The 27,585-nt window shown below is 55.6% G+C and overlaps 2 protein-coding genes across 14 annotated transcripts in view; both read left to right on the top strand.

The window, feature by feature from the left end:
• Nucleotides 1-837: 837 nt before the first annotated feature.
• RIPOR1 (RHO family interacting cell polarization regulator 1) lies at nucleotides 838-16,852 on the top strand. Of its 13 annotated transcripts, none has more exons than XM_069456680.1 (23): nucleotides 838-923; nucleotides 8,763-8,889; nucleotides 9,008-9,160; nucleotides 9,329-9,407; nucleotides 10,045-10,068; nucleotides 10,164-10,217; nucleotides 10,346-10,498; nucleotides 10,597-10,660; nucleotides 10,748-10,791; nucleotides 10,870-10,995; nucleotides 11,373-11,521; nucleotides 11,597-11,726; nucleotides 11,805-12,602; nucleotides 12,753-13,307; nucleotides 13,392-13,513; nucleotides 14,372-14,504; nucleotides 14,779-14,914; nucleotides 15,041-15,202; nucleotides 15,480-15,638; nucleotides 15,777-15,973; nucleotides 16,062-16,145; nucleotides 16,254-16,344; nucleotides 16,458-16,852. In XM_069456680.1, the coding sequence occupies exons 2-23, from the start codon at nucleotides 8,786-8,788 to the stop codon at nucleotides 16,553-16,555; spliced, it is 3,615 nt and encodes a 1,204-aa protein (XP_069312781.1). In that variant the 5' UTR covers nucleotides 838-923; nucleotides 8,763-8,785; the 3' UTR covers nucleotides 16,556-16,852. The 13 variants fall into 13 exon arrangements, with proteins under 13 accessions (XP_069312781.1, XP_069312780.1, XP_069312770.1 ...); XM_069456679.1 differs by having other exon boundaries at nucleotides 8,996-9,160; XM_069456672.1 differs by lacking the exon at nucleotides 838-923 and adding an exon at nucleotides 1,282-1,885 and having other exon boundaries at nucleotides 13,395-13,513.
• A 5,560-nt stretch (nucleotides 16,853-22,412) lies between these two features.
• The window catches only part of CTCF (CCCTC-binding factor), a 57,488-nt gene continuing 52,315 nt past the window's right edge, over nucleotides 22,413-27,585 (top strand). The window contains exon 1 of the mRNA XM_069456605.1: nucleotides 22,413-22,453. The gene's annotated coding sequence lies outside the window, so the exon portion shown is untranslated. The remainder of the gene's footprint in view (nucleotides 22,454-27,585) is intronic.

Genomic DNA, 27,585 nt, shown 5'->3' with positions numbered 1-27,585 from the left:
GGGGGGCGTGGGAGAGTGGAGCTGGCCTTTTGACCCCAGTGAGTGGTCAGTTCTCTGCTCCTTCTCAACCCCCTCCTTAGGAGGGCCAGCATTCCAGCTCTGGCTTTGGAAAGGACTGGGTTGGCCAACATGTGCCCCATGCCCTGCTACCCAGACCCTGCCAGGGTCCCCACCCATGTCCCAAAGCAAGGCCCGAGACTCCCTGAAACCAGTGCCTAATGAGTAAGGAATGCATGGCCCAGCTATGAGCCTACACTTACAGCCAGACAGTGGCAGAGAGGGCAGCCTATCCCTACAGTAGGGAAACTGAGGCTGGCTGAAAAGGCAGGGCTGAGGGACAGCGTCTGGACCCAGAGGGTGTCAGATGGCCAGGCTTTTGTCCTCCCTGTGGCCTTCCCCGAGAAAGAGGCCTGGATCCTTTCCTCCAACCAACCTAAGCAAGCAGTGGTAGCCCCAGGACCTGTTTCAGGTGGTCACAGACAGGGAGCCCGCAGGGTCTCTAGAGCCTGAAGGATCTGGGGAGGGGGCAAGCAGGCGGGGCTCCCTGGAGCTCCAGGTTTTCCGGTCTGCGTGCAGTTCTCTGAAAGCCCCTTCATTCCCATGGACCCTGAGTGCCTAACACTCCCACCACCCTCATGTCCCCCAGAGGCTCCCCGCCCGCAAGCTGGTGGACTCCGCGGGCCACCGGACTGCCCCGTTACCCGAGAGGGCGGAGCGAGCGGTGGGCGCCTCCAGGGGTGCTGGAGCCGCGGGAGCGCAGGGGGTGGGGCCCAGCGGGCTAGGGGAGGGGCGGGGCGGCGGGGCGCCCGGGCGGAGGGAGGGGCCGGCGCCGGCGGCGGCGACAGCGGCAGCTGCGGCGCGACCAGGCCGGGCAGCTTCGAGTGCACCGAGAGCTCGAGGTCCGCACAGCCCAGCGCAGCCATGTGAGTGTCTCCGCCGTTTCCGGGGGCCGCGGGCCGGGTGCAGGGCGGGTGCGGCGGTTCCGGTGCCTTCCCCGCCGGCGCCACTCCGTGGGTCCCGGATCTATGGCCCCGGTTGCGGCCCTGTCCCGCCTCATCCCATCCCCGAGACCCCGGCCGCACGGGTCTTTCCTGCCCTCCCCCCGAGCGCAGAGAACGCAGCTTCGCCCCACAAAAGCAGCCGCCTCTGGGCCTGCAGCTCCCAGCGCTGCCTCCTTCCCTCATTCCCTCCCACGGCAAGGCCCTAGCGGCCCGTGCCCCGGGGCTCTGGGGTGGGCCAGGCCGGAGGGCGGCTCAAGGCGCCAGCCTGGGCCCTGGCACAGGCGCTCTCTCCGGGAGCCCCCTCTGCCCTCGCTGCGGGAGAGGCTGGAAATGAGGAGGGGGCGATAGCGGTGCAGGCCAGCCTCCGAGCTGAGCTGATCTTGCTGGCCCCACGGGCTGGCCTAAGCCGCTTTGGAGCCAGGCTCGAGGTGACCGAGCCTGGCCTGGGGCCGTGCTCTCCGCCCAAACCTGGCATAGTCCAGGAGAGGATTGTCCTGGCGCGGTCGGAGAGCAGACCCTGTCCCTGGAAATGTCGGTTGATGTGGGGTCTCCGCAAGCAGCCAGGCCTGGGCACCCTGCAGAACTGGTTTAGGGAAGGGGCTACTCTCCAGGGCTAGAGGTCGGGCTAAGTCCAGCCTCAGCACCCTGTGTCCTTTCCCGGGTGAAGCCCAAGTCCGGCCTCCTGTACAGACCCTTCTCAGCCAGTTCTAATGTGTGTCCAGGCTGGCAGGCGGAGCACCTACTGTGTGCAGTCTAATATAACAATAACGGTGACCTGGCCGCCATCTGTGGGGCGGCGCCCTGGGTCTGCCGCATTCAGCCGAGCCTCAGCCTTCTGAGGAGGGTTATGACCATCTGGCAGATGCAGAGACAGGCTCAGAGAGGTTAGTAATACTCTCAAGGTCACACAGCTGGTTTGGGAGAAGCGGGGAATTAGATCTGAATCTTAGCCCTGCAACATCCATCTCCGTAGTATTGGAGAGCGGAGGGGGATGCGAATTGGGAACTGAAGTACAAAATACTCCAGCGGGACAAGGACGACTGCCATAGCTCCTTCTTCCACCCCCCTCCCCATCATGGGTCCCGTGGGCAGCGGCCGCAGAGAGGAGCAGGGTGAGCCGTCCCTGGGGCTTGGGTGGGGGTGAACGGGGGACGCAGGGCGCCCGGCTGAGTCCTGCCCAGGTGGAAAAGCAGGCAGGGAGGGCGCGGTGAGTCACCGCAGCCCCTCTCCGCCGCCCGCCGCTCTAGCCAGGCCTGGGGAGGCCGCCCAGCTCCCAGAGCGCGGCTGGCCGGGGAATGTGACCAGCTGACCAGGGAGGGGGCCGGCAGGAAGTGAGGCCACCGGGCTGCCTCCGCCCGGTTCCGGGGTGGGGGGTCCCTAGCTGAGCCGCCCCCTCTCCGTCCCTACACGCTTGGGCAGCTGCGGGATGACGTCAGCAGCCGGGTTTGGGGCAGTTGCTATGGAGACAAGGGCAGGCTCAGGAGGGACCCTCTTCTCCCTTGCAGCCGTCCCTTGCCCGGGTTATTTTTAGCGTCTGTTTACCGCGGTCGGGGGGCGGCCACGGAGCGGGGCGGGGCTAGACCGGGGGATACCCAGAGCAGCGGCTGGCCTGGCATACCACTGAGCTGGGCAGGTGGCGGTGGCGGGATCTTCCGTCCCACACGGGTGCGCCAGTCCTGGCATGCAAGAGGTACAGCCGAGCCGCGGGCTCTGGGGCCATGCAGACAGGTCGTTCGTGGCTGCTCTAAGCTGGCTGTGCTGCAAGCCCCTTAACCTTTGGAACCTGGGACCTGGGTGCTTTTCTATTTCCAGAACAGACTGCAGGGCCAACATGAGCCCAGAGAGTTCCCTGGCTCTTATCAGCCAACCCCCACCAGTTGAGGTAGCCCCTTTTCCTTAGTTCAAGGGGTTCAGCTCTCTCCCTCTCCCCAGCAGGGGAGATCCTGCCCACTCATCCCTTGAAGTGGTCACCCAGAAGAACATTCTGATGGTCGTTTGTACCAACAGTTAGACATCCTGGTCCTGTGGGACTAGGGGATTGGTGATAGCAGAGCCCCAGACAATGAAAGAAAATTGAAGGAATAGTCAGCCTACTGTGAGTCCAAAATCCCTGGGGACCCCACCCTGCCCCATCTCCAGGGAACAGAGCCCCACTTGCTGATGGTATATGATATAATTGGCAAGTGGGACGGGGGAGGGAGAATTGTACATGGGGAGTTAGGGTGGACGCAGACTTAAAATCTCCCCCTCCAACAGCTCAGGACCTGCTGTTCCTGTGTCCAGGCAGCCCAGCTCACCCCACACTGCTCCCTCCCTCCTTCGTCTCCCAGGTGCTCAGGCCCTGGTGGAGGACCCAGAGGGTACAGCAGTGAGCCAAGCAGACGGGCCCCAGCCCCCACAGGGTTCAGTCTGGTGGGAAGACAAACCCTAAGAGAGAACTGACTACTGAATTTTGTGGCCTCATGGATCAGAGGGAGGAAGCTACCGAGAGGCCAAAAAGGGGGAACCAACCCAAGGACAGCTTCCTGGAGGAAGAAGTAATAGGGTAAGACATGAAGAAGGAGAGGGTGTTGGTCAGTGGAGAGTAGTGGGGAGAAGGTAGGAGCAAGGGGGGTTGCTGCTCTGATGCCGAAGAAACTTGCAGGTATTGAGAGAGGGTTGCAGTTGCTGGAACAGAGAGACCATGGGTGGAACAGGGGACAGGAGGGTAGGAGTGGAATGGTTGAAGGAATGTGAGGGAAGGGACAGACCCTGCAGGGCCTTGTAGGTCACGTTAGAGAGTCTGGGCTTTCTCCTTGGGACAGAGTGTGGCTGTGGATGTTTCACATGAGTCTGAATAGAGATATGTTGAAGACTTAGACCTGTGGGGTCACAGAGCCTGCATTGAATGCTGGCCCTGTCACTTACCAGCTGTGTAATCTTGGGCAGATTAATAACTGTTAATTGGCTGGGCACTGTGGCTCACGCTTGTAGTCCCAGCACTTTGGAAGGCTGAGGTGGGAGGATTGCTTGAGTCCAGGAGTTTGAGACCAGCCTGGGCAACATAGCGAGACCTCATCTCTATAAAATTTTTTTTTTTAAGTTAGCCAGGCATGGTGGCACATGCCTGTCATCTCAGCCACTCAGGAGGCTGAGGCAGGAGGATCATTTGAGCCCAGGAATTCGAGGTTGCAGTGAGCTGTGATCGTACCACTGCATTCCAGCCTAGGTGACAGAGCAAGACCCTGTCTCTAATAACAAAATTGTTAATAACAGCAGTTAATATTTGTTGTGTGCTGACAGTGAGGTGGTATGTCTACCCCAACTTTCCTCCCCTACATACAATTCTCCCTTCCCCAAACACTCCCAAGAAGGGGAGTAACTCCTTTCATCCTCCCAGCAGCCTTGTGAGGTGGTTGTCATTGTTCTTGTTATTACTGTCCTCATTTTACAGGTGGGTATCTGAAGCTCCCCAAACTTAAGACGTGTCTTGCCCAAGGTCACACAGCTAGTTAGCCTTAGGTTTCCCATCTGTGAAGTGGGGCTAATAGGACTTAGCCCATAGGGTTGTTGCCAGAATTAAATGAGATGACGTTTGTTAAACTTAGTGCCAGAAAGCACTCAATAGAGGACAGTTTTTGTCATTGTCACGTCACTGGAGTTTTGAGATCACTGTTGTTACTGAATAATGAATGGATCATTGCTGGTTAGAGTGGAGCCCGGAACCCATTAGGAGGCTGCTGTTCTGGAGGGCAGCTGGTGATGGCTTGGACCTGAATTCTAGCTATGGGGGTGGAGGGGAAGGGGCAGATTCCAGAGATATTTAAGAGCTAGACCTGGCAGGAGTGGGTGACCATGTGGATGTAGCGGGTAACTAACTGAGGCATCTGGGATGACTCCCAGTTTTGTGTCTGGGTACATAGGTAGTGGGACTGTCACAGAGACATAAAGACGAGAGAGGGTCTGGTTGGAGGAAGAAAGTGGTGAATTGAGTATGGGAACCTCAAACTTAGCACATCCCCTAGTGGCCCACCGTGCCCCACTGTGCACTGTCACTTAGCTTCTGGGAGGCATCCAGCAGGCAGTTGGACACACAGACCCCGTGCTCAGAAGAGTGGTTTGGGCAGCGAGAGATAAGGAAGCTGGCAACATTTAGACGGCGTTGAGCTGTGGGAGATGTACACGGCCCAAGGGCGGGCAGGATAAGGCCTATGGAGGATGGGGAGAGGGACAGCCTCTGTGGGAACATAAGATATGCGACCAGAGAGGTGGCTAGAAAACCAGGAGTATGTTGCCTCTTGAAAATCAAGGGAAGGAAGGGCTTAAAGAAGAAGAAGAGAGCCGTAAAGTCAAAAGCTTCACCGAGCTCGAGCAAGATAAGGATAAACACTGGACACTGGATTCAGCAACAGGGAGGTCGCTGGTGGCCTTGTCCAGACCAGTCAGGGGAATGGTGGGTACAGAAGCTGGGCCAGGGTGGGAGGAGTAGGTGGTTGTGGTGAGGAAATGGAGACAGACGTCTCTTCAGGAACCTTGGCTCTGAGAGGAGAGGAGAGAGATGGGGTGAGGAGTGGGGTAGCTGGAGAGAGACACAGGGTCGGGGTCATTTCTTTTTGTAGTTATTTATGGCCAACTTTATATTGAAATATACATACAGAAAGTATATGTCCTAAGTATACAGCTTGATACATTTTCACAAGGGAACACACACATTTAGGACCAGGAAATTTAACCCAGAACAGGGAATAAAACACCACCAGTAAGTATCCTGGAAGACCCCTGACACCCCCTTCCAGTCACAATACCCCAAGGGGGAGTACTAGTCTGATTTCTATCACCATAGGTTAGTTTTGCTTTTGAGGTTTATTATCAAGGGAATCATACCTATGTCTTCTTCTGTACCTTGCTTCTTTCACTCAACATTATGTCTGTTAGATTCATCCATATTGTTGCGTGTAGTTGTATATTTTTCATTCTTTTTGCCATATAGTAATTCCGTTATTCATTGATGGGCATTCTGTACCCACCACTCATTTTCATTTTTTACCTGGGAGTGACTTGAGCTTGTTGGAGACCTGAGAAAGTCTGAAACACCTGGAAAGGAGAGCAATCACTAGGGTCACACACGAGGATTTACCAGGTGCCAAGTGAGCACCTGGCTGAGGTTGAGAATTTCTCTGTGGTTCCAGCCAGGCTGCTGTGCCAAGACCTCTGGCAGCTTCTGCCCGCCTGTGTGCAGGTGCAGAGGAGACAGGGAGTTGGGTGGCCCAGGGCTGGTTTCTGCCAGGAAGGAGAGAGGTGCAGAGTGCTGAGAATACCAGCAGCAGGCGAGTGACGGAATGGGGGCTGCAGATCCAGGCTGGGGAGGAGGGTGTGCAGGGAAGGCAGGGAAGACAGGGGAGGAAGGAGCTAGCAGAAAAAAAGAAAGCAGAGGCGGACTGTGAGCTCCGTGCAGGGTTGTAAAATTCCAGGCTGTATCTCTAGTGACTGGCACTTGCTTGGGACAGTGTTGTCATTTAATGAATAGTTAAATAAATGAGCTGAGAGCTCAAGGGACCAGAGGTCTCAGGTGAAAGGCAGGTGAGGTGGGGGTGATGGAGAGAGCCTGAGGATTGTGGTCAACATGGTTGTGATTTAGGAGAGAGGTGTTCCAGGGGCAAGTGATAAGGCTGTGGCATTCCCATGGGCGGTCGCTGAAGGTTGGGCAGCCAGTGCCTGGGAATGCATAGGTCGCCAGTGCAGGTGCACAGCACCTAGCCTTCAAGGAGGTAAAGGAGAATAGCATTTCTCAAACTGGGGTCCTCGGACCTCTTACATCTGAATCTGTAGGGGTGGGGGGTCCGTGAGTTTGTAGAAATGCAGACCTCTAGGCCCACTCCGGCCTCTTGGAGAGAAAGTAAGAATAATGTGACAGAATTGAGCCTCAAGGAGCAGGAGTGTTTATGGGACGGGGGAGCATCTATCCCCTCTGAGGTCAAGAAATGGGTTGCCCAGGGGGCCCTGGGCATAGATGGTGGCCTCTATCCAGGTTAGAGGTGGACACGGGATATTCAAGTTAGAGACACTGGAGGTGGGAAAGCGCTGGCACCATGGGAATTCAGGGCTTGAGGGGGCCCACGTGAGCAGGGGGCCAGAAGGATGGGGCCTCAGTCCTAGATGCAGCTTCTGCTAGAGAGGAGGCCCTGGCTGGGCAGTGGGACCTGCTCCTTTTCCCTGGGGCCTGGCAGGAGGGGGAGTGCCCAGCATGAGCATCCCAGTCTTTAGGAGTAGGGGCGGGAGTGGTGAATGGGGTCGTGGGACTCTGCATCCAGTTCCTTCTTTGTGTCCCTCTTGGAGCAACAACACTCTCTTCTCAGCCTCCCAGACTGACCATCAGTGCCCTGCTCTCTCCGTCCATGGGCACCGTCCCTCCACACAGCACCCTCCGCCTGCCATTCCACTCTTCAGCTGCCCATTCTCTACCTTTAGCACTTAGAACCCCAACTCTCCCCAACTCTGTGTTCAGCCTTCTCTCAGCACCCCTCATTGGCCACTCTTCCAGCTCCTTACTCTCACTGTCCCTCACACAGCCTCTGCTCAGCCTCTGCTCAGCCCCCTCATTCTGGCCCTCCACATGCATCCCCACGCCCAAATCCCTTTACACACACTCTGACCCCAACCGAGAAGACCCCCATCAGTCCCCTCCCCAGGGGAAACCCCCTGTCACACCTCCTGGAGTCCAGCGGTCCCTCCCCATCCAGGCGGGCTGAGTCAGGCGGCAGGAACTGGGGTGGGGGGGGAGCGGGGAGGGGGCGGGGTTGGTGCTAGGAGGAGCCGAAGGTGGAGCCAGAGCCACTGGGAGTGAGCGAGGAGCCCAGCCAGGCCGGCACCAAGTGGCCCTGGGCCGGTGGGACGCAGGGGGTGAGCGCGGGGTGGGGGCCGTCCCGGACCTACCATGAGCGCCAAGAAGAGAGGTAGGACCTGGCCCCGGGCTGCAAAGGCCCCGAGGCGTGCCCCAGAAGGTGCAGGTCGGATTCTGGGGGCCAAGGGTGCGTGTTTCTCCAAAGCGGGGTGGGGGTCTGCCGAGGATCTCTTCCTGACGAGGGCTGGAGCGAAGGCGTCGGTCCGTGACTCAGTTTCCAGGTCGGAGCTGTAGGAAAGAGGAGGGGGCGGGGCACTTCTCGGCATTGCGCCCCACTCTGGGAATCCCCCGGCTGCCGGGCGCCGGGAGGGCTCTGGCGTCCCAGCACCCGGGAGCTGGGGGGGCTGGGGGAGCAGTTTACACCGGACGGGCGGGTGGCGGGCCTGTCGGGCAACTCTGCAGGGCTTAGAGTGTGCACCCCGCCCCTCCCCGCCCCGTGACCTCCTGCGGCCTCCCAGGGTGCGGGCACCCCAGCTCCTGATCCACTTGGGGGGGCATCGGGGCTGGGCTGGGGAGGCCGCCCCGCCCCTGGGTAAACAGGCGCTTCCGCACATTCTTCGGGCGCCCCGCCCCTTTCCTGCCCTTTCCCAGCCGGAGGAGGGTCCCCGCGCGACCCCCCCTTCCTGCACAGCGGCAGGCGGAGCCCGCACCTCGGCAGGAAGTGGGGGCCGAGCCGAGGCCACGCTGAGTCCGAGTCCGAGGCTGAGTCGCTGGCTGCTGCCCTGTCATTAGTGCCGGGGCTGGCGAGGGAGGCAGGAGCCCACTGGGGCCGCTGTACCTGGTGACCGGGAGAGACCTGCTCCACCCTGGAACCCGGCCGCGGGGGGTGGGCTTCAGGGACCCAACTGGTGCTGGACACCACCACCCCTACCACCCCCAGGGAGCCCCGCGCGGACTCATTCCATGATGTCCTTGTCGGTGCGGCCGCAGCGCCGCCTGCTCAGCGCCCGGGTCAGTAGGAGCCAGTCCTTCGCAGGCGTCCTCGGCAGCCACGAGCGGGGGCCCAGGTACGCAGCGCAGCAGGGTTAAGGGGGCCAAGAGAGCCGACCGGGGTTGGGACTGGGTGTGTAGTGAGGGTTTGGGGGACTCCTACTGGCCGCTTTCTGAGGGCAGCCTCTTCTTCAGGAGTTTACCAGTCTTCAGCCCGCCAGGGCCCCCACGGAAGCTCCCAGCGCTCTCCCGAGTGTCCAGGATGTTTTCCGTGGCTCACCCAGCCTCCAAGGTGCCGCAGCCTGAGCGGCTGGACCTGGTGTATGCTGCGCTTAAGCAGGGCCTGACGTAAGCCACTCCCTCCCCACCCCTTGTACCAGGATCTCTCCCCAAACCTCCATCTCCTTTTTGTTAGTGGAACCTTCTGCTGCCCCATGCCCTCCCCCTACTGCTTGTACCTTGTGCAGCTTGAGGCTGGAGAGGTAGGTTACTTCTTGTTGTCACCCCTTTCCTCAGGGCCTACTTGGAAGTGCACCAACAGGAGCAGGAGAAACTCCAGGTGCAGATAAGGGAGTCCAAAAGGAATTCCCGCCTGGTGAGTGATGGGTGGTAGGGATGCCCTGGGCTACTGCCCTGTGCGTTTGTGGTATGGGGGGCTGGGCAGGGCCAGCCTTGGGTGATGTCAGGGCTATTTTCTGGGGAGACTTAATTCAAGTATGAGTAGAAAAGGGGATATCAGGAAAGGTTTATGTGCTGTGTACACTTTCTCCTTGGGATCCAGTGCCTGCTCACCGGATCTTCTAGTGGGGTAGGTCTGGCCCCACAGACCTGGACAACAGGAGATTATGTTGTAATGGTACTGAGGACAGGGCCATGGTGCTTCCAGGGGAAGAGGTTAGGGCTTCCCAGAGGTGGATGGAAGGATGAATGGGAGCTCCCTGGCAGAGGGAACCATGCGTGAGGAGGCACAGAGCTCCCTCCCTACGGGCTGCTGGAAAAGGGATACCAGGGAAGAGGTAGGGGGAGGGGTCCTGGAGGGGCCTAAGGGACCAGATCTGTGTTAAACTAGCATGCACCATGCAGGCATGCAGGAAGGGGTCAGTCCCTGCTGTACCCAGAGTGGCTGTGGATTGGTATGAGGAAGGCTGTGGAGGAGGGGAGCTACAATGGGCTTGGGTGGGCGAGTGCCTCTGCTGGGGTCCTCCTAAGTGCCCTTCCCATCCCCCCTGCAGGGCTTCCTGTATGACTTGGACAAGGTGAGTGTGTGTAGCATGGTGTTGGAGGGGGTTGGCTCATGGGGAAGGGAAAGGGTCCTGGGCTTCAGGCTCCTCCTGACCTACCTCTCCCCCAGCAAGTCAAGTCCATTGACCGGTTCCTGCGACGACTGGAGTTCCATGCCAGCAAGGTACGCGTGCGGCACGCATGCAGAGTGGGGTGGGGGACTGGATATCATAGGGAGATTGGGGACGTGGTGCTAGGCCCAGCGTCAGCAACCCCAGTGGTGAGTCTCAGCGCCCCCACTCACCTTCCCAGATCGACGAGCTGTATGAGGCATACTGTGTCCAGCGGCGTCTCCGGGATGGTGCCTACAACATGGTCCGTGCCTATAGCACTGGGTCCCCAGGGAGCCGAGAGGCCCGGGACAGCTTGGCCGAGGCCACTCGGGGGCATCGCGAATACACGGAGGTGAGGGATGGGGGCTCATGAAGCAGAGGCATGAGGTGTGGGAGGGCTGGTGGGAGGGGACTGGTCCTTGACCCCCCCACCTGTCCCTGCCCTCCCAGAGCATGTGTCTGCTGGAGAGTGAGTTGGAGGCACAACTGGGCGAGTTTCATCTTCGAATGAAAGGTACTAAGTCGTGGGCAGGTGAGGGGCCAGAGGGAGTGTGCTCAAGACCCCCCAACGTGGCTCATCTACTTCTCCCCCAACTCCCAGGGCTGGCCGGCTTCGCCAGGCTGTGTGTGGGCGATCAGTATGAGGTATGAGGACGTGCAGGGAAGGGCTGGGATGGCAGGGTCACACGACCAAGGGCTGCCTCATCCCTCCTGTTCCCCTAGATCTGCATGAAATACGGGCGTCAGCGCTGGAAACTCCGGGGCCGCATTGAGGGTAGTGGGAAGCAGGTGTGGGACAGTGAAGAAACCGTCTTTCTTCCTCTGCTCACGGAATTCCTGTCCATCAAGGTGATGTCTCTGCCCAGGACCACAAAATACAATGGTCTTGTGAACCCCTTGTGACCCTCGTGACCCTCAGACTCTTATTCATATGACCTTCTAAGGCTCCATGGCCCCGTGACCTTCATGATCTCTGTGGACTTGAAAACAATCTTTATGACTCCTATGACTTTGTGGCCTCCTGATCCTGTGAATATTTGACCCTCTGAGCCCCATGAGGCTGTGACCCCCATGACCTCAGTGACCCTTAGACATCTGTGATCCCCATGCTCCCGGACTCCTCCATGGCCCATGACCATCTCATAAGCTCTGTGCAGATTCAGCCTTTTGACGGCCCACAATCTCATGGCCCTTTGTGCCCCTCTCCCATGAACTCTCGGCTACAGGTGACAGAACTGAAGGGCCTGACCAACCATGTGGTTGTGGGCAGCGTCTCCTGCGAGACCAAGGACCTGTTCGCTGCCCTGCCCCAGGTTGTGGCTGTGGACATCAACGACCTCGGCACCATCAAGCTTAGCCTGGAAGTCACATGGAGGTTGGTGGGACAGAGGGGTTTGGGGACAGGGCCAGAAGGGATGTGGCATCTACCAACAGCCTCTTCTCTCCTCAGCCCCTTCGACAAGGATGACCAGCCTTCGGCTGCTTCTACCGTCAACAAGGCCTCCACAGTCACCAAGCGCTTCTCCACCTACAGCCAGAGCCCACCAGACACACCCTCACTTCGGGAGCAGGCCTTCTATGTGAGTCGCAGCCCAGGCCTCGCCACCCTCCAGGGGCTCCCTGGGCGTGGTCCTGAAATGCCCTTTCCTTTCACTCAGAATATGCTGCGGCGGCAGGAGGAGCTGGAAAATGGCACAGCATGGTCCCTGTCTTCCGAATCTTCGGACGACTCATCCAGCCCACAGCTCTCAGGCACTGCCCGCCACTCGTCGGCCCCCAGGCCTCTGGTGCAGCAGCCTGAGCCCCTGCCCATCCAAGTTGCCTTCCGTAGGCCTGAGGTGCCCAGCTCTAGGCCCTTGGATGAGGAGGGGGCCATGGCCCCAGCCCTGGCAAATGGGCATGCGCCCTACAGCCGGACTCTGAGCCACATCAGTGAGGCCAGTGTGGACGCTGCCTTGGCTGAGGCTTCAGTGGAGGCTGTGGGCACAGAAAGCCTAGCGTGGGGACCAGATCCCACCCGTGGGGAACACCCCAGTCCTGTTCTTCCTGCCCTAGACCCTGGCCATTCTGCCACAAGCCCTACCCTTGGTACAACAGGCCCTGCCTCCAAATCTACAGAGCCTGCCCAATCTACACTCGTAGACTCAGTTCAGAAGGCCGCAGACTCTGGCCCTTCGGAACTGTCAGGCCCCACCCACACCACTACAAACTCCACCTATAGTGCCACAAGCCCTACCCATAGTGTGGCAAGCCTCACTCACACTACTACTGGCTCAACCCACAAGCCCATGATCTCTACCCTCACTACTACAGTCCCTATCCCTACTGTCACAGGCCCCGTCCAGACCACCACAAGCCCCAGCCATACCACTGCAACCCCTACTCACACTACTGTAAGCACCCCCCATACCACCACAAGCCCCACCTATACCACTGCAAGCCCCACCCACACCACTGCAAGCCCCACCCATACCACTGCAGCCCCCACCCACACTGCTACAAGTCCCACCCACACTGCTGCAAGTCCCACCCACACTACTGTAAGCCCCACCCACACCACTGCAGGCCCTACTCACACTACCATGAGCCCTACCCACAAAGTCAAGATGTCAGCTCAGACCAGTGCAAGTCCTACCCCTGATGCTACGGCCCTAGTCCAGACCACCACAAGCCCCACCCACCCTGTCACAAGCCCCATCCTTATAACTGCAAGCCCTTCCACTTCTCTAGACTTTGCTACCCTCCCCAGCCCCTCTGCACACTCAGACTCCACCCTCCCAGGCACCAGCCCCCTGCCCTGTAGCCCCCCAGCTTCTACTCCCTGCATTCAGCCAGATCCCAGAGCTCCCAGCACCTCCTACCCAAGTCCTGCCTGTTCCAGCTGGAAACTCCTCCCAAGCCCTGCCCCGGACCTCCCAGAGCCCATCGTTCAGAGGCTAACTCCCCCTGCCTCCCCTGTAGCCCCTGCACCCCAGCATTCAGACCTCACCCTGGCTATGGCTGCCCAGGCCTCAGTCCCAGGGGCAGCTGGAGGGGCTGGGGACAGGAGGCTGGAGGAGGCACTGGGGGCTCTGATGGCTGCTTTGGATGACTATCGTGGCCAGTTCCCTGAGCTGCAGGGCCTGGAACAAGAGGTGACCCGGCTGGAGAGTCTGCTCATGGTGAGGAGGGCTGGGCCAGACTGGGGCAGAGCAGGGAGGGCAGCTAGGCAGTGGTAGCAGCTCTGATCCCCCTCACAACCCCAGCAGAGACAAGGCCTGACTCGCAGCCGGGCCTCCAGTCTTAGCATCACCGTAGAGCATGCCTTGGAGAGCTTCAGCTTCCTCAATGAAGATGAAGATGAAGATAATGATGGTCCTGGAGTCAGGTGAGGGGGGAGGTGAGATGGGGCGGGGCTAAGTGTGGGGGAAGAGAGGTGAGGGAAGAGGGGAGGCAGTGCCAGGTGAAGGAGGGACAAGTGAGTAGGGAGAAAGGCAAGAAGAGGGAAGAGGTGAGGTGGGGACAGGTAGAGCACATGAGGGTGGACTTGCTGGCAGGTGTGCCTGGGCTCACCCCTCATGTGTCCTTGATGCCCATGTCTCCAACCCCATCTGTGTCCCCAGTGTTCCTGACCGCTCTTCTCCTCATGTCTGCAATGTCTGCCTCCCCTGCCGATCCCCATCAGCTTGTGAGCCTCCAGCCCCTCCTCTTTCCTTTGGCCTCACCTTGAACCCACCCTATGAAGGAGCTCTTTCAGTGTCTCCCCATGCACCCTGGGCCCCCCTGCACCAGTCCCCCCTGTTTCGACCCCAGCTCTCCCGGAGGCCCCAGCCCCTCAACTCTCAGTTCCTGAGTAACTTCTGCCATTTTCCAGTTGAGAGTCCTGCCCAGTCCCTGCTCCCTCTGCTGCTGCCCAGGTCACGGACCAATGCCCTGTGCCCCTTGCAGTCCACTTTTCCTAGACCATCTTGCCTGCAACCCTACTCCCGCCCATCCCAGCCCCAGCTGTCCCAGTGGTCCTAGCTGGAGCTGGCACAGGGCAGACTGACCCCGGAGATCCCTGCTACCACCTGCTGGTCCCAGCCCTTTCCTCCTCCTGGAAGTCCTCCATGAATTTACCCATTGTCTGTTGTCTGTGCATTGTCTGTTCTTCCATTCTGGGAGGGGGGAAGCTTAATAAAAATAAATATTGCTGACCTAGGAGTGATGTGTGCTCCTGGGGCGGTTGGCTCCATTTTTCTCCCAGGCCCCCAAGCAGCCCAGAGGCTGGGGCAGAGGACAGCCTGGACTCACCCAGTGCCCGCCCGCTCAGCACGGGGTGTCCAGCTCTGGACGTTGCCTTGGTCCAGCACCTGTACCACTGCAGTCGCCTCCTGCTGGTGAGGCTGGTGGTATTCCTCCACCCTTCCCTCGTAACCCCTTACCCCACGGAGCCCTGCTCTTCAATCCTGGCCCTCGGTACCTCCTCCGAGTTCCACACCCCAATGCCCCATGGTCCTGGCATCTGGCCCTTGCTGAATGGAATACCTGCCACACTCTGGCTCTTACCCCCTAGTCTCCCCCCAGTGCATGCTGGGACTTGCAGTCTCTGGGCTCCATCCTACCCAAGTGTTACCCTGAGATCTGAGCTGCTTGGCCACCCCTGTTCTCCAGAAACTAGGCACATTTGGGCCCCTGCGCTGCCAGGAGGCATGGGCCCTGGAGCGGCTGTTGCGGGAAGCCCGAGTGCTTGAGGCAGTGTGTGAGCTCAGCAGGCTATGGGAGATCCCTGTCACCTCTGCCCAGGAAGGTAAAGGCCCTGTGGGCTCTGGCTCTGGTATCTGCCCTGAAGCTCCTACCTCACCCCACCCCAGGCTACATACCTGTCTACCCACCTGCCTGCTCTGTTGCTGACAATTTCCTGCACCCCTCACAGTGGTGCAGTTTTCGGCCTCTCGGCCCGGCTTCCTGACCTTCTGGGACCAGTGCACAGAGGGACTGAGCCCCTTCCTCTGCCCTGTGGAGCGGGTGCTTCTCACCTTCTGCAACCAGTACGGTGCCCGTCTGTCCCTGCGCCAGCCAGGCTTAGCCGAGGCTGGTGAGTGGGCTGCCTACCTGCCCCTTCTTCCATCGTGTCTTGAAGCCCTAGTGACAGGGACCTCAGAGAAAGCCTGGTCAGCCCACACAGACATAGCGGCTGAGCAGGCTTAGCACTGAGGGGAAGCAGCAGAGGCTTATGCTTTGGAGCAAAGGACCCAGATGGGTAGGGTTTGGACAGGGGGCCCCTGGGCCTGAGCCTGGGATGGGAGCATTCTCTTTCCTCTAAAAGCCTGGGTCTGTCTCAACTCTGAGGCCTGTTGTGCTGCCTCCCGCAGTGTGTGTGAAGCTCCTGGAGGACGCCCTGGGGCAGAAGCTGCCCAGGAGGCCTCAGCCAGGCCCTGGAGAGCACGTCACCATCTTCCAGTTCTGGAGTTACATTGAAACCTTGGACAGCCCCTCCATGGAGGCCTACGTGACTGAGACTGCTGAGGAGGGTGAGGCAGTGGCCCTTCTCACAAAGTGGCCTGACCCCTTGGGGTGGGGCTGAGGATATGAGGAGAGACTTCTCCACACTAGGAGGGAGGCTCCTTGTCCTGCCACTTTGTCCCACCCCCACCTCCACCTTCTTTCAGTGTTACTCGTGCGAAATCTGAACTCGGATGACCAGGCTGTCGTGTTGAAGGCCCTGAGGTTGGCACCCGAGGGGCGGCTGCGAAGGGATGGGCTTCGGGCCCTCAGCTCCCTGCTTGTCCATGGCAACAACAAGGTCATGGCTGCTGTCAGCACCCAGCTCCGGAGCCTGTCGCTGGGCCCTGCCTTCCGGGAGAGGGTGAGTCGGGCAAGGGTCCCTAGAGGGCAAGGGCTGGAGTCCCAGGCTCCCAGTGTCTGGCTAAATCTGCCCTCCCACTCTCACCCAGGCCCTCCTGTGCTTCCTGGACCAGCTTGAGGATGAGGATGTGCAGACTCGAGTGGCTGGCTGCCTGGCCCTGGGCTGCATCAAGGTGACCCCTGCCAACCCACCCACCCTTTCGCTCCCCTCTCAGTTCCCCCGCCCCTGGGCCTCTCCTGTCTGCTCCCCTGGGCCCACCTAAAGCTCCGTCCTCTGATAGGCTCCCGAGGGCATTGAGCCCCTGGTGTACCTGTGCCAAACGGACACAGAAGCAGTGAGGGAGGCTGCCCGGCAGAGCCTGCAACAGTGTGGTGAGCTGCGGGATGGGAGAGAGGGGTCAAGTGGGGTTCTGGGACATCTTGACTGATGGGAGGAGGAGAGATGGGGCCAGGGCCGAGCCTGATCCCATCCTCGCACATTACAGGTGAAGAGGGACAGTCTGCCCATCGACGGCTGGAGGAGTCGCTGGATGCCCTACCCCGCATCTTTGGGCCTGGCAGCATGGCCAGCACCGCATTCTAAGCCGTCCACCCGCCGGCTCCCAGCGCCCCTTCCCCCCACTTTCAGGGTTCACCAGGCGCTGGCAGGGAGGGTGAGGGCTGGCTCCAGACATCCCTCCCCCGAGATTCCTATCAATGAAAATCTAATATATTCTTCTGTTGCCCCTGGGGTCGGCAGTCAGTGCCTGCAGTCAAGTGCCTCCCAGCCTCGGCTCAGCACATCCCTTGTCACAGATCTGCCTCCACCCCACCACATCTTTTGGTTTTGTATTTTATTTACAGAGTTTTACAGAATATAAAAAAGCAATTTGCCTTTCCTGTGTGGCCTGGTGCATTCCTGACCCTCTGTTCCAACACTCTCTGGCTAAGGCCCTTCCCGACACTGTGTCCACACTCCAGCGGTGACAGTGGCCGGCGCACTTTCCCTGGAAATCCGGGTAGAAGAAAACCCAGAGGCTGGAACTCGGAACCGGGCTAGAAGAGAGCAGGGGAAGAAGGTGGCAGGCGTTGCTGAGGAGGCTTAGCTTGCAGGCTGGGCCTGCTCTGGTCCAGGGAACTACGGGCCCAAGGTGGAGCTGAATTGTGAAGTTGGCCCAGAGAAGGCAGAAAGGGCGCCAGCCCTGGGAATGGCTGTGGCCAGGGGGCAAACAGGCAGGAAAGGGTGGCGTGGCTGGGGCTTCTGGCCAGCAGGGGGCAGCAGAACCACGTCAGCAGATGCCAGGCTCTGCGTCTTCCCCTCCGGCGGAGGCCCAGGCAGCTTCCTCCAGAGGGTCGAAGGAGCTCCTTGAGTCTGAGTGGCAAGGGAGAGGAGGGCCTGCAGAGGGGAAGAGCTGGGGCCTGGGAGGCAGGAGACCCGGATGGCTGCCCTGTGACCCAAGACAGTAAGTCCCTTCCCTCCCCAGCTGCCCCCCTCTCTGTAATAACAAACCTGAATGATCCCTGTGGCCCCCCACAACCGGCAGTCCCAGCCTGCTTCAGGAAGCAGGGCTCCCGGGAGAGGGCTCACCTCGCCCCGGAGCCGCCTGGCACGTGAAAGAGTTAACCCCAGAAGGCCGAGTCCTGTGTGAGGAACTTGAGGGTGGGCAGGACTTCAGGACGGCAGGCCTGTTCTGAGGAGGGCCCGAGAGAGGCCCACACCCACAGCTACAGAAACAGGCCCTCCACCCTTCCCCTCTGCCTCCAGAACTTCCATTAGCCAAGGGCAAGGGAGACAGTACATGGGCAGGGCCCCCCTACTCCCGGAGCGCGCTCTGGTGTCCCAGTGCCTGTGGCAGTAGCACAACAGCATGACAGCATGTGCTCGAAGGTGTCATATTGGGGAGTGTGTGTGCCTGCACTCAGGAGAGGCCAATGAGGTGCCAACAGTCCCTGGGGGGCCGGTGACCCAGATCCCGGGGGAGCCCTGCCCCCCAGTGTTTTAGAGCTGTGCATGAAAGGTTTGGCTGGGGCCTTAACCACCTGCTGGGGAAGCCAAGCTGAGCAGAAAAAACGGCAACAGGAAGGCGCACAGGAAACACCTGTGTGTGGATGCAGGTGGCTCATTCCAAACGGGTGGGGGTGGGGACAGGGCAGGCAGACAACCCTCAGCACACTGGCACAGCTCTGTGCTCCCTCTGTGACTGTGAAGGGTAGCATGGGCAGGATGGTGCAACCCAGCTTTTTGGGTGGTCAACTGGGGCAGTGCGAGGCGCCAAGGCAAAGAAGCCGGCACCCAAAGCTGGCGGAGGCTGGTGGCTCATGCCTGTAATCCCAGCACTTTGGGGGACCAAGGCAGGAGGATAACTTGAGGCCGGGAGTTGAAGGCCAGCCTGGGCAACATAGTGACACACCATCTCTACAAAATATTTTGTAAAAATTAGCTGGGCGCAGTAGTCCTAGCTGCTCAGGAGAATGAGGCTGGAGAATCGCTTGAGCCCGGGAGTTCAAGTTTACAGTGAGCTATGATCACACCACTGCGCTCCAGCCTGGGTGACAGAGCAGGACCCTGTCAAAAAAGCAAAACAAAACAAAAACAAAGCTGGCCACAGCTTGGGCTTGCCCCTAGGCCCCTGCAGGAGGGTAGTAGTCCTATAACCACCCTCAGGAGCTGCTCAGGCTTCAGGTCTCACAAGAGCCCACTGGTAGGGCAGGACTGTCCACTTGCATTGAAAGCACAGCCGAGTGGTGGGGAAAGAGAAAGTAAACACTCGCTAATTAGGTCCTGGGAAAGTGCAGATGGGGGTGACTGGGCCAGCACGAGCTCACAGCGCAATCTGCAGGAGAGGGCAGGGCTTGGGCAAGAAATGGAGGATAGGAAAATATCATCAACCTAGCTAGGAGTCAACTGGGCTGTCACTGAAAATGCCAGCTCTCCAATGCTGGGAAGAGACAGGACCCCTGACTCTGTCCTCTACAAGGAGGGTCCTGAGGCCCGAGGCTAGTACTCAGCTCTAGCGGAGGGTGGAGGTGAAGGGGAGCTAGAACTAGGGTACTGTGAGCACAGCCAGAGAAAGAACTAGGACAAAGATGGCCTAGACCCTCAGGCCTTTGCCCATCTAGCCTACCTGGCTCAGAGCAGCATAGATCAACCCCAGGAGAGCCACGTGACCCTCTCCATCCATGGCTTGTAGGCTGATGGCTGCCTACACCCAGGCCCAGGCCTGTCTGTAAGGTGGTGGAAGGCAGGGACAACCCTTGTCTCCCACCTGTAGACCTTCCCCGACCCCATGCGCCTTGCAGGTGCCTCCCACAGGTCTTCATACAGGGCAAACTGCCCCACAGCACACCCCCCACCCCCTACCCTGTCGTCATGCAGGTTTGGGGAGGCACTTATTCCTGCTGCCTTGGCCTTAGGATAGCTGGGAGCCTGCTGCCCCAGGTGATGGGAGGTTGATGACATCATCCAGAAGTCAAAGGTACTAGGACAGGGAAAGCCTGTGCCCAGCTGTTCTGTGGAGCCTGTGCCAGCCTCTGTGCAGGGACAGATAAAGTGGGCTGGTGACACACTGAGTAATGCCCATCAGTTAAGTCCATCGAGGCCACAGCATATGCCTTGGCCACCACCCATGTGGCTCTGCCCAGAGGAAATGGACACACACGCACAGCAAAAAAGGGGCCAGGCTGAAGTGGTCCATGATACAATTTATTGTGTTGGTGGTTGCTGGAACAACCTCCTCTCCCCTCCTTTCCTCTTGCCCTCTTCCAACCTTACCTTTCCTCCTGTCTCCCACTCTTCTTCTGCATGTATTCAAAACTGCAGAGAAAAAAAAAAAAAAAGAAGAAGAAGAAAGAAAGCGATGCTTCTAGAGGCAAAGAAGCAGATGGGTTGGCATGTGGGAAGAGGACTGCTGCTCTGTCTCGCCCACAGAGCGCGGGTACCTTCCTTGCGTGTTCCTGTGCCTGTTATGTGGGCTGAACCCAATTTGCTGAACCCCAGGCATCTGACATGACCCCTCCTTTCCCTCTATCTCCCCAAACAGCCCTGGAGTGTCTTGTTCAGGCCATCCATCCTCCACGGACAGAGGCTCTTGGTTTGGCTGCCAGGCCTGGCTTTTCTGGGCCTGGGTGATACCAGAAAGTGAGCTTGGGAAGGACTCCAGTGCCTCATATAAACTGCTAAAGAAGCACAATCGTTTGGAAAATAAGACTGTCATTGGCCTGTGAGAAAGGGGCCTCTTGTTTCAGAAGGCTGCAACCGGGCGATGCCCACTAGTCTGAGTACACTGTGAAGGGTCAAGTGTCACTTGTCTCTGAATACACTACAGGGCAAATGAACACTCGTTAAGTGCTGACTCAGAGCAGCTGAATTCTATGGCTCACACCTACATTTCTAGCTATCTCCTCTGAATCTCCTTACAACCTTCTCCTCCTCCTCTTCTGGCATTCTCCTAAACGTCACTCCACAGAGTTCCAGTCTAGGCCCTTTTCTCCTCTTTCAAAACACAGCCCTGGACCACCTCATCCATCCCTCTGGCTTCCTTCTGCATGCTGAGGCTTGTGCCAACTGTTCACACCACTCTCGCCTCGCTGCCAGAGCCCACACCCAGCTGCCTGACCGGACACTTCCTTTTGCATGTCCAGGGCATTTCAAACTCAACACGCTCAGAATCAAACTCAGCATCTTCTCAAAACCTGTTTCTCCTCCAGGGTTCTCAGGGTTACCAACTACCCAGGTACCCAAGTCACGCAACTGGGCCTATCCTTGACTCTTTCTTCTGTTCCCTCATCCCAACCATCAGAATCCTCTCAATTAAATGCCCCAAATATTTTTAAACTCTGTCTACATCTCTTTTTTTTTTTTTTTTGAGACAGAGTCTCACTCTGTTGCCCAGGCTAGAGTGAGTGCCGTGGCATCAGCCTAGCTCACAGCAACCTCAAACTCCTGAGCTCAAGCAATCCTCCTGTCTCAGCCTCCCGAGTAGCTGGGACTACAGGCATGCACCACCATGCCCGGCTAATTTTTTCTATATATATTTTTAGCTGTCCATATAATTTCTTTCTATTTTTAGTAGAGATGGGGTCTCGCTCTTGCTCAGGCTGGTCTCGAACTCCTGAGCTCAAACGATCCGCCCACCTCGGCCTCCCAGAGTGCTAGGATTACAGGCGTGAGCCACCGCGCCCGGCCTACATCTCTTTTTTTTTTTTTTTTTTTTGAGACAGGGTCTTGCTGTGTCACCTAGGCTAGAGTGCAGTGGCATCATCATAGCTCACTGCAACCTCCTGGCTTCGAGTGATCCTCCTGCCTCGGCCTCCCAGAATGTAGGATTACAGGTGTGAGCCACCACGCCCAGCCCCCTGTCTACATCTCTTTATCCCCATTGGCACCACTCAGGTGCAGGACAGACACATTAACCTCTCTCCTAGATATTCAAAATGCCTCCTCACCGGCTCCCTACCTCTGCTCTTGCCCCTCTTGGATCCATTCTCCACGATGCAGTCAGAGTGATTTCTAAAACATAAATCGACCACTACGGGCTCTTTTCTTAGGGAAAAGTTCAGCCCACTCCACCTGGCTCACAAAGCCCTTTGTGCCTGCTCCCGTCTCCAGCCTTATTTCTGCTCCCTCGCTTGTCGCTCTGCTCTGGACTACTTGCAGGGCTCTTTTGCCCCTGGGCCTGGTACTGCTCCCTCCATGGCACCCTATCCCACCCCTCTGTTGCCTTGAGCACACCTGCTGTCCTGACAGCCGTCAACCTAGACGTCACAAGTTTTTTTTAAGAAGTTGCTCCTCCACTTGCTCCTGCCACGAGAGCCTTCCCTTGCCCTGGCATAATACTAACCGCGTCTCGTTGCAATTGTTTACTTACTTTGTACCCTCTGGAACACACGTCCATAATATTTGCTAATTATTTTACTAGGTAATGGGCACCACCCAGGTCTAGGAAAGACAATGAGTGCCTTCCCATGAAACTTGGTCCAAGTTTTGTTTTTTAAGCAGTTTTATTTTTAGTCCACATATCATGCAATTCAACCAAAGTGTACAATTCAATGGTTTTTAGTATATTCACAGAGTTGTACAACCATCACCACCATTTTAGAATATTTTCATCAACTCAAAAAGAAACTCTGCACCCCTTAGCTATCATCTCCAGACCCTCACATTCTCCCCTCCACCACCAGGCAACCGCTAATCTACTTTCTGTCTCTGCAGATTTGCCTATTCTGGATATTTCTTATAAATGAAATCAGGTTAGGTCTTTCCAGCTTACCCAGTTCTAAGATTCACCTGAGACCTTCCCTGGAGATTCATGTTCGGCTGGTCTGGCATGGGGCCAGGCAACTCTCTATTTGATCAGGCCTTTACTGTCACCAGCACCCAAGGCCAGGTACACAGTAAGTGGTCAAGAACTACCCCCCTTTTTTTTCAGACAGGGTCTTGCTCTGTTGCCTGGGCTATAGTACAGTGGCATCATCACAGCTCACTGCAACCTCAAACTCCTGGGCTCAAGTGGTCCTCCTGCCTTGGCCTCCCAAAGTGCTAGGATGACAGGCATGAGCCACCATGCCCAGCCAAGAAATATCTTTTGGTGAATACCTCCAAAACCTGTCTCTAGCTCCCTGTATCCAACTGTCCAACTGATGTCCTACTCTTATCTCAAAAGCAAGCTTTTGAAAACATTTTGAGTTTGAAATTACTGTATGTTCAATGCAGAGAAAGCCTAGAAACTCAAAGCAGTGCCCCTAGTCCCTCAAGGGGCACAGCTCTTTGGAATACACTTTGACCACGGGGATCCCATTTAAGGAGTGGAAGCAGAGCCTGAACAGGGGACGACAGAGGGCAGGAGAGCTGTGGTCAGCCTGGGGGAGGAGGCAAGCAAGCTGAACTGACAGGAGCCAGAGGGGGCAATAATGAAGCTGAAGACATGAGCAGGGGCTTGGTCATGGGGGGGCCTATGGAGTGGCTGAGGAGTTTGGAATTTACCCCCAGTATTGGGGAGCCAACCATGGGCTTGAAGCAGAATTTTGTGGTCACATTTGTGCTTGGGAAAGGTTACTGTGGCAGTCATGTGGGCGGAGGAGGCAGGAAGCAGGGAGAAGTCTGCAGCTGTGGTCAGAAGCAGCAAGAGTGGTCTGGGCCAGAATGGGGCAGTGGGGATGGAGGGGGGCTTAGAGTGAAGAGATGTTCCAAAAGCAGAATGGACAGGGTTTGGACTGATGGGAGGAGGCACCGAGAAAAGCAAGCCCAGGTTTCTGGTCTGGGTGATGGATGGATGGTGGTGTCTTTTACTGAGCCGGGAGCCCTAGAGAAGCAGGTGAGTGACAAGACTGGTAAGGGTGGCCTGGGAGCCATCCAAGAGGAAGTGTCCAGAAATAAGCTGGGTATATAGCCCTGGGGCAAGGAGAGAAGGGCATGGGCTCAAAGCAGAAGCTTGAGTTATCCTTGCTGTACTGTGGAGTTTCATCATATACTGTGATGTCCAGTGACCACTCTGTTCCTCCCACCCCTGTAGCCCATACCTTTACATTTGCCTTTTCCTTCTTGACTTTCACCTAATAATGCTCATGAAGTTTAGTCTGGTCTCTCCACACTAATATAAGACAAAATATAAGGCACTCAGAGGGCTACGGACATCACCTATCTCTGGGTATTACCTGGCCTCGAGCATAAACCTGGGTCCCGAGCAGTTATTTGGGACATACTTACAATTTCACTTCAAATACTTCTGCTACCTGCCTGCCAAAGTGCCTGAAATTTCTACCACTGAAGGCTTTCCTTTGGGTTAAGGCAGTAGTGTCCGACCTCTTTTAAGGATAGAAATCTTTTTCCTCCTAAATAAATCACATAAAATTTGGAGTAGGAGAAGTCAGGGAACAGGGAGGCCCAGCGCCTACCTGATAGATCTCCCTTACTCCTCGCCCCCCCACAGATGCCTGAAACCACAGATAGTACCAAGTCCTATATATACTGTGTTGTTTCCATCTGAGAACTGAGATGGCTACAGAATGACTAATGAGTGGGTAGTGTATACAACATGGATATATTGGACAAAGAAATGATTTGTGTCCCAGGCAGTATGGGGTGGACATTGTGAGATTTCATCACGATACTCAGAATGGCATGCAATTTAAAAATTATGAATTGTTTATTTCTAGAATTTTCCATGTAATATTTTCAGACTATAATTGACCTTGGGTAACTGAAACCTCAGAAAGCAAAGCTGTGGATAAGGGCTGGGCTCATTCTGGTTTTCCCAACAAGTTGCTGGACAACCCTGAGCAAGTCATTTCATTTCTTGAGTTTAAGACAAAACTGCCTGGCTCACCAAACAGAGCATCACTTGGAAAGGCAGACACAAAGGTGTTTTGCAAAATGAAAAATATATAGATGAGATGGGTTATTAAAGGATGATCAGTGCATGCTTGGATCAATGCACGCAGGTAACAGCACAGAACAAAATTACCTTACTTTCTAAACGGATGTAGGTCTAGGTAAAGTTCTTTAGACTTTAGAGAGCAGTCATTTGAGCTGAGAGGTAAAAAATAAATAAATATGGCTTCACAGGGGTCTGAAGAAAACTGACATTAATAAGGGGGAAAACAATTCCTGTGGTCTGGGCAGATGATGTGGAAGAGCAAGTCTTTAAAATGTTAGAAGTGGTTGGCCTTGGCAGGTGATGTTCATAGGCGCTGAAAGCTTTCCAAATGTCTTGTAAAGTTTAGCATCGCTACTCTCCACCCTAGCCCAGTGGTGTGGTATGACTTGCTGTCTGCCAAACACTCTTATGCCCTTGTGCCTTTGATCATGGCTCTTCACCTTACATGCCTTTGTCGGGCTTGTTAATGCCTTGTTAATCCTTTAGACCCAGCTGAAATGAGATACTCCTGGAGAATGATTTGCTCTTTTACCTGTGAGCTCATGTCTTCCCGTTATAATGATTACTGCATTAATTTTTTTAACCAGTTTACTAGTTAAATATGAGCTCAAGGGCAGGAAACATATCTTGAATCATCTTTGAATCTCCAGTGCCTAGAACAGGAAGCTGCACACAACAAGTACTCAATAAATATTTGCTGAACTGGATCATGTCTTACACATGTTTTCAATAGGTAGAGACAACAGCAATGTTCCTGTGTTACTTCAGGCCCTACTCCAACGAGGGGTAGGAAGATTCTTGCCCATTGTTACAAATCAACACATCTCCCCTTCATCTGTTGATTCTCTGGCACAAAGGGTAAAACAAAAAACAAACAAAAAAACCCCATAAATGATCACAATCATTGCAGACTTTACAAGGGAAAGATGTTGGAAATAGAATTTTTCTCCTGAGAATCATAACACAAAGTATGCCTTTCCCAGAAAGAATGGCTCCTAGGCCAGGGAAAACCTAGTCAGTAACTTAACTGATCCTATTAATGCTCCTAGAAAGATCATGTCCATCAGAGGGTGGAATTGAGAATGAAGGTAGATAACAGGAAACATAAAAATTGAAACAAAAAACAAAAAACAAAAAAAACCCAATACATTTACTGTATGATTACTGGTACCTAGAATCATGCCAAAAGCTTTACTTGCATTTTCTCACCTAATCCTTACCACTGTTCCAAGTATAATTATCATCCTATCTTGTAGAGGAGAAACTGTAGTTGAGTTGTTACTTCACCTGAGATTACACAGTTAAGACGAGATAAGATCTAAATCCAGGACAATCTGACTCCAGCATCCAGAGAGGGTGACGTTAAACATTTACGTTATAAAGCTAACATCCATCTCTCTCTCTCTCTCTCTCTCTCTCTCTGTCTCCACCCCTGCCTTCCTTTTTCTTCTTTTTTTAGAGACAGGGTCTCACTCTGTTACCCAGGCTGGCTCAAATGATCCTCCCACAGCCTCCTAAGTAGCTGGGACTAAAGCATATGCCACCAAGGCCAGCTAATTTTTAAAGTATTTTTTTGTAGAGATGGGGTCTGGCTTGTTGCCCAGGCTGGTCTCAGACTCCTGGCCTCAAGCGATCCTCCAGTCTTGGCCTCCCAAAAACCTGGGATTACAGGTGTGAGCCATCACACCAGGCCATAACTAACATCTCTTAATCTAATTAACTGCTCATCGAAGCTTTCTAGGCCTGGCGTGGTGGCTCACACCTGTAATCCTAGTACTCTGGGAGGCAGAGGCAGGAGGATTGCTTGAGTTCAAGGGTTCGAGACCAGCCTGAGCAAGAGCAAGACCCCCGTCTCTACTAAAAATAGAAAGAAATTATATGGACAACTAAAAATATATATAAAAAAATTAGCCGGACATGGTGGCACATGCCTGTAGTCCCAGCTACTCAGGAGGCTGAGGCAGGAGGATTGCTTGAGCCCAGGAGTTTGAGGTTGCTGTGAGGTGGGTGATGCCATGGCATTCTAGCCTAGGCAACAGAGTGAGACTGTGCCTCAAAAAAAAAAAAAAAAAAAAAAAGATGCTCCCCTATAGAGAAACAACATGCCTTTTGCCAGCACGAGGACACTAGTCCACTTGCCAGTTAGTAAAGGAGCACTCAGCTTATCTTTCAAGCTCCTGTGCATCTGACAAGTCCCTGAAGAAGGATCCGCTCTCAGGGTACACACCACACAGGGTTTCTGGTCCCACCTACGAGGCTGAGGGCCAGACCCTGAAATGTGGTGACTTTACCGATGCCATGTGTTAGGTTGGACAGCCTTCTGCTGATAATGCCCTGGACACTCCTGTGAACTATAAACCTAAGGGACAGTTCATAGGAAGAACCCTCCTTCACATTCTCAAAAAATGGAAGGGTACCCTTGTAATCTCTCTCCCTTGAACGACAACTTTGCCAACATTAAACCTAGTATATTTTCAGTCTGTACCACCTCTTGGGATAATGATCTAACTCATTATAAAAAATCAGAGTGGGTTCCTAGTTCTCATGGGTGCAGTAGTCTGGGTTAGTACTTCAGGGAACAAACTTGTCCTTATTTTTTATCATCCTGTTTCACAGGCTCTCATTATATTACTATTCCCTGTCCACTTGTTTCTTTCCAGCCTGAAACATCGTATCCTTTTGGTTTGGCTTTCTGCTCCTTGATCTTTGGAGCTGATTCCATGAAGTGAGAAGCAGGACACATCATGATTTCCTATAAGGAGAAAACATTTCCTTTTGTTTCTTCCTGGTGATCCTTAGCATTTTCTTAGCCATATATCAGAGCAGCATATAGGGTCCTTATTGTCAGAAAGCAGGGTCCAAGGGCATCTTGGAGATTATAAAGTTGTAAATATGGTTAATATATGGTTGTAGGTATAATTGTAAAATACAGTTGAGGATTTTTCCCCTTCAACATACTGCCTTATATTTGCCCACATTGAAGCTTTAGATGTTCTTTTAGCTTACTCTTAAAGATAAGGAGGATGATTTGAGGTGGTCTTAGAGAAAGTGAATTATTTATTTATTTATTTATTTTGAGATGGAGTCTTGCTCTGTCACCTAGGCTAGAGTGCTGTGGTGTCAGCCTAGCTCACAGCAACCTCAAACTCCAGGGCTCAAGTGATTCTCCTGCCTCAGCCTCCTGTCCCCCGAACAGCTGGGACTACAGGTGCCCACCACCATGCCCAGCTAATTTTTCTATTTTTAGTAGAGACAGGGT

Source organism: Eulemur rufifrons, chromosome 23 (assembly GCF_041146395.1).
Source record: "Eulemur rufifrons isolate Redbay chromosome 23, OSU_ERuf_1, whole genome shotgun sequence".
In the NCBI taxonomy this organism is placed as follows: domain Eukaryota; kingdom Metazoa; phylum Chordata; class Mammalia; order Primates; family Lemuridae; genus Eulemur; species Eulemur rufifrons.
The sequence above is the reverse complement of the archived record's forward strand: the minus strand, read 5'-3'. Positions and strand labels throughout refer to the sequence as shown.

Excerpts from the sequence above, each read along its gene's own strand:
- RIPOR1 (XM_069456667.1), top strand. Across the intron at positions 9,408-10,044 it reads CCAAAAGGAATTCCCGCCTG|GGCTTCCTGTATGACTTGGA; the intron begins GTGAGTGATGGG and ends TCCCCCCTGCAG. Across the intron at positions 16,345-16,457 it reads GCAGAGCCTGCAACAGTGTG|GTGAAGAGGGACAGTCTGCC; the intron begins GTGAGCTGCGGG and ends CGCACATTACAG.